The sequence below is a fragment of the Mus caroli genome, chromosome 15 (genome assembly GCF_900094665.2).
Source record: "Mus caroli chromosome 15, CAROLI_EIJ_v1.1, whole genome shotgun sequence".
In the NCBI taxonomy this organism is placed as follows: Eukaryota; Metazoa; Chordata; class Mammalia; order Rodentia; family Muridae; genus Mus; species Mus caroli.
The window spans coordinates 91,978,123-91,983,211 of record NC_034584.1 but is presented as its reverse complement, the minus strand read 5'-3'; the positions used below and the strand labels follow the sequence as shown (position 1 = coordinate 91,983,211).

General features: G+C 47.5%; 1 protein-coding gene across 2 annotated transcripts in view; it reads left to right on the top strand.

Moving 5' to 3' along the window:
• Znf641 (zinc finger protein 641) overlaps window positions 1–2,659 on the top strand; it is an 8,598-nt gene extending 5,939 nt beyond the window's left edge. For both annotated transcript variants that reach the window (XM_029469433.1, XM_021184180.2), the window contains exons 5-6: window positions 63–176; window positions 1,240–2,659. In XM_029469433.1, the coding sequence (XP_029325293.1) occupies window positions 63–176; window positions 1,240–1,985 (860 nt within the window). In that variant the 3' untranslated portion in view covers window positions 1,986–2,659. The remainder of the gene's footprint in view (window positions 1–62; window positions 177–1,239) is intronic.
• Window positions 2,660–5,089: the final 2,430 nt, after the last annotated feature.

The following is a 5,089-nucleotide window of genomic DNA, read 5'->3' as shown; positions in this document are numbered from 1 at the left end:
TGTGTGTGTGTGTGTGTGTGTGTGTATGTGTGTATGTGTGTGTCCCCTTTTCTCCTGGACAGGGTTTCCCATCCCCAAATTGGATATGCTTTCTCAGCAAGAGGGAGGAGAAGACCAATGGGCCCCTGGCCCCCAGGATGTAGAAGGAAGGGACATCCTGAAGGTCACATATACAGGTAAGGACCTGGAAATACTCTCAAAAGTGTCATCTTTATATGTCCCTAACCAGAAAGTTTTTGTTTTCTAAAAGCAAGCCTGGGTGCAGAAGGTGTGGAAGTCAGGCTGTGCGGGTTTGACCTGTAGCCCATACCTGTGAGAACTTGTATCTAAGTTATTACAGTTAAATGTGTTAACACCCGGGAGCAGCAGACGAGTGTCAAGCACACTCGACAAGAGCTGACACTGGCAGTCAGCATCCAAGTCACCATAGAGATGTCTTCCAGATCTATCCAATGAGGCTGACAGCTACTAGCGGTGACTGCAGCTCACACCTCACTCTCATTCCATGTGGAAGTGTGAAGATGGCGTCTAGTAGTGATGAACAGTAGTAAATAGTGTTAAGAAAATAATGTTGGAAAATAGATATTAGGTTGAGCATTTATCACTTGCTGCTGCGTGCTTACCAAGAGCAGATATGGTTATCTTAAGGAGTTCAGCCCTAACACACATACACACACACATACATATACATACACACACACATACACACCCAACACAAACACACACTCACTCACTCATGCACACTCACATACACACACACACTCACCCACTCATGCACACTCACATACACACACACACATATACCCACACACATACACACACATATATACACACACATAACTTTCACATACACACACACCCCAACACACACACACACATACATATACATACATACATACACACACTCACTCACTCATGCACACTCACATACACACACACACACATATACCCACACACATACACACACATAACTTTCACATACACACACACCCCAACACACACACACACCCCAACACACACACACACAGACACAGAAAGAAGAAATGAAGACTTTAAAAAGTAAGGTGTCTCAGATAAAAACTAGGCTTTTGAAGATCTCTGCAGTTGCTATGCTCTCCTGGGTTTTCCTAGCCCCTCTGGGCTAACATTTGGCATCAGGCAATGTTCCCTGGGACTTAGGTGCTGGGATCCGATCTTTGGACTCTCCTTTTACAGAGCTGCATTCTTCCCTCCCCATAGGAGACGGAGGTGAACCCCAGGGTGATACTCCCGAGCTAGAGGTGGAACCTCCCAGAACATTATCCAGTGTGTCTGGGGATACTGCTCTCTGGAACCCGGGGCAGGGTCCAAGCTGGGAGTCCTCGCCCAGGAACTCCACAGGAATGCTCCTAAGCCCACGTTTCCTTCAGGAGGACACCTTCTCTCACCATCTACATAGAACAGACACAGGCTCTCTCTTAAAACCACATACGTGCCCTCAATGTGGGAAACAGTTTGTGTGGGGCTCCCACCTTGCCCGACATCAGCAAACCCACACTGGAGAGAGGCCCTACAGTTGCCTCAAGTGTGAGAAAAGCTTTGGGCGAAGGCACCACCTGATCAGGCACCAGAAAACCCATCTGCATGACAAGCCAAGTAGGTGCTCTGAGTGTGGCAAGAGTTTCCGATGCAGCTCGCACCTGGCCAGCCACCAGAGAGTGCACACAGACAGCAAGTCCTGCAAGGGCCAAGACTTTGGAGAGAGTCTTGGGGCTCAGCGCGTGCCTCCAGTGCCAAAGTGCCATGTGTGCACTGAATGTGGGAAGAGCTTTGGCCGGAGGCACCACCTGGTGAGACACTGGCTGACCCACACGGGGGAGAAGCCCTTCCATTGCCCTCGCTGTGAGAAGAGCTTTGGCCGCAAGCACCACCTAGACAGGCACCTGCTGACCCACCAGGGACAGAGTCCTGGGAGCAGCTGGGACAGAAGGACATCTGCCTTTTGAAACCTGTCTCTTCTGTAGCCATGGTCATATCTGTCAGCCGGTGCTACCAGCAGCCACTGCCAGAGCTGCCCCTCTCCTGTACCCTGAGGGCCGGAGTATTTCTCACCATTTCTGTGAGACAACGTGGGAAAAGAGTTCTCTGGGCAAAATTGTGGGAAATGGTGCAAAGTTTGTATGTGTGAGGCTATTTGTGCTGAACCTACTCTCAAGAGAACCAGCAGTGATAGTTGATGTCCATTCTCATTGGTTGGAGTCCATGTGGTACCAGTTCCTAAGAATTTACTCTACACAGAGAGAAAGTGAAAGCGGCTGATAGTATATCAAGGGCTCTGAGAATCCCCACAGCCAATATCTATTCATGTAATGTTTCCTAAATTTGTTTGACTCCAAGATCTACTTCAAATACCACAGAATGGGTGACTCCATGAAGTACTGGGCTAAGATGAAAGGAAGAAACAGGAAAGAGATGGTGATCAGGCATTTGAGCCTGAGAGCAAGGGGCCAGACACTCTCATGTGGGTCTGCCTCCTCTCTTCCTCTTCTCTCTCCTACTGTGATCACATGCATTTTACTCCTCCCTCTGAAAAGTATAGAGTGAGCTTTCACTCCCAGTTCATAGTCCCTCATCCTGTATACACACACACACACACACATACACGTTCAACATGCACATACCACACACAATCACATGGATGCACATGCACACACATGCACACATGCTACACACACACACACACACACACACACACACGTTCAACATGCACATACCACACACANACACACACACACACACACACACACGTTCAACATGCACATACCACACACAACCACATGGATGCACATGCACACATGCTACATACATACACACACACACACACACACACATGTTCAACATGCACATACCACACACAACCACATGGATGCACATGCACACACATGCACACATGCTACACACACACACACACACACACACACACACACACACACACGTTCAACATGCACATACCACACACAACCACATGGATGCACATGCACTCACATGCACACATGCTACACACACACACACACACACACACACACACACACACACACAGCTGAGAGATCAGGTTACAGAGCTAAAGAGTGAACTTTGTTTCCCAAGTAATCGAAGCCCACACAGAAGGAAAAACTATCCCCTTGAACGGAGCTTTCTCTTGTCTGTGTTTTTGTGTCCATGTGTGTACGTGTGCAGGGTCTTTGAAGACAGCATGCTCAGTGCAAACTGTACAAGTTAGGTTTTCTAGGAATTGTGTTCTAGGGATAAGGGTCGTGGGGACGGTATGAGTTTTGGTTTTGTTTAAGCGTATTCTGAGTGGTACAGGGAGTCGGAGTGGGATGGGGTAACAATGGCTTGAGTTGTGTACAAAGTTTTCCTTGGTATTTCTGGGATGTAGACAGTTGTGGATTTGTATATCTAAGTCTGAATCCCTGGGAGGAAATTCCCTTCCCCTACAGAGACGGAAAGGGACAGTGACTTTTGGTTGTTGTTGACCTCGAGCAATGTGATGGTGGTTCGTGCTGCGTGGGGCTCTGTCTTGCTTTCTTTCACGTGCTCAAAATATCAGGACAGGGGTCACAGCCCTGGGAGTTAGTTACTCTCGTCATCCTAGTTTGGCTTTCATCAAAGGGAAGAATGGTTGCTGAGCCTCTCATTCTCCCAGGAAAAAGAACTGGAGGAGAAAAGACTGTTGCTTACCTCGCCGACCTGAGGCTACTGAGCTTCCTGCAGGTGTTCCTCCTGCCTCTGTAAAGGGCTTCTCACTGAAGGCTCTTGTCTCTGAGGTTAGCGCCTGCACCAGGGTTCAGACAGATGCCCCATTCCTGTCAGTTCAGAGTTTTCACTGTTTTTTCTTTTTGGTGACTGTGTTAATACACGTCTTACAACTTAACCTCTATTTAAGAGAAGTTTGGAGTCAGGGAGGAACAGAAGCAAAGAATGTAAGGGCGGGTGTCTTCAAGGCTCACGCATGCGCTGCTGCTTCTCCTTGAGATATTTATTTCTCGAACACTGTTAGAATTAGCCAGAGAAGACGCAGGAGGAAGTGACTTTCAGCCATCTAGTTAATGAGTGCTCTGCTTGGGAAAAGCTGGGTGAATCAGGGCCCTTGGCTGGAGAGGAATGGAAACAGTTATTCTGCTGACTGGGCATTTTGGTTAAATTGAGCAGCCCAGCCTCCAACCTCTTTCTGCAGCTGCTCAGAATAGCCTCCCTTCTTGAGCTAGAATGCATTCTCTTGCTTGTGTCCTGATGAATCAAGCAAAAAAAAAAGGGGGGGGCAGCCTTGCAAGCAGGCCTTAGCCTCCCAGGATTGGAATCGTTCTAGAATCAATGTGATGAGAATGAGAAAACTCTCCCACTTTAATACACATATTTACGATAAAGTCAGTTCTGTGCAAAGCGATCCCTTGGGAATCCGATAGAAACCAGAATTTGCAGGAAAGTAGACATTTACAACTCACTCACTTGCATATGCATTGGACAAGTGGACTCAGAGCCTGCCCTTGGCATCTCCAAAGGAGAGGAACAATTGCTGTTGGTGTCTCTCTCACATCTTTAATCCCAGCTTCAGGGAGGCAGAGAGAGATGGTTTCTGTGCTCTGGATGAGCCAAGGCAATGTAATGAGATCCTGTCTCAAAACAAAACAAAACAAAACAAAACAAAACAAAACGAACAAAACATAAGGGATGTATCCTTCCTGACTGGTTGTTGTGTAGATGACACTTGTATCAAGAACTACAAGGCAAGATACATCAAGTATTTTAAGGACTTAAATACTAGAAGGCACCAGGAGATGAGGACAGAGCCAGGCTTGCAATGGCTAAGGCACTGCTTAGACTGACTGTGCCCTGTTCTTAGGAAACGCCAACGTGCTCATGGCTCAGCTCACAAAGCTGGCTTTAAACGCTTGTGGGTGTTATGTTCCTACCTATCAGACCATACCTCTCAATAACAGTGTAACCTCCAGCCTTTATCTACTTTAGTAATTGCGGGGATAGAAAGTGAGCCCCCAAAGGGTAGGTGCGGTTACAGCATCCAACTGAAAGGCAGCACAGAGTTTAAGGG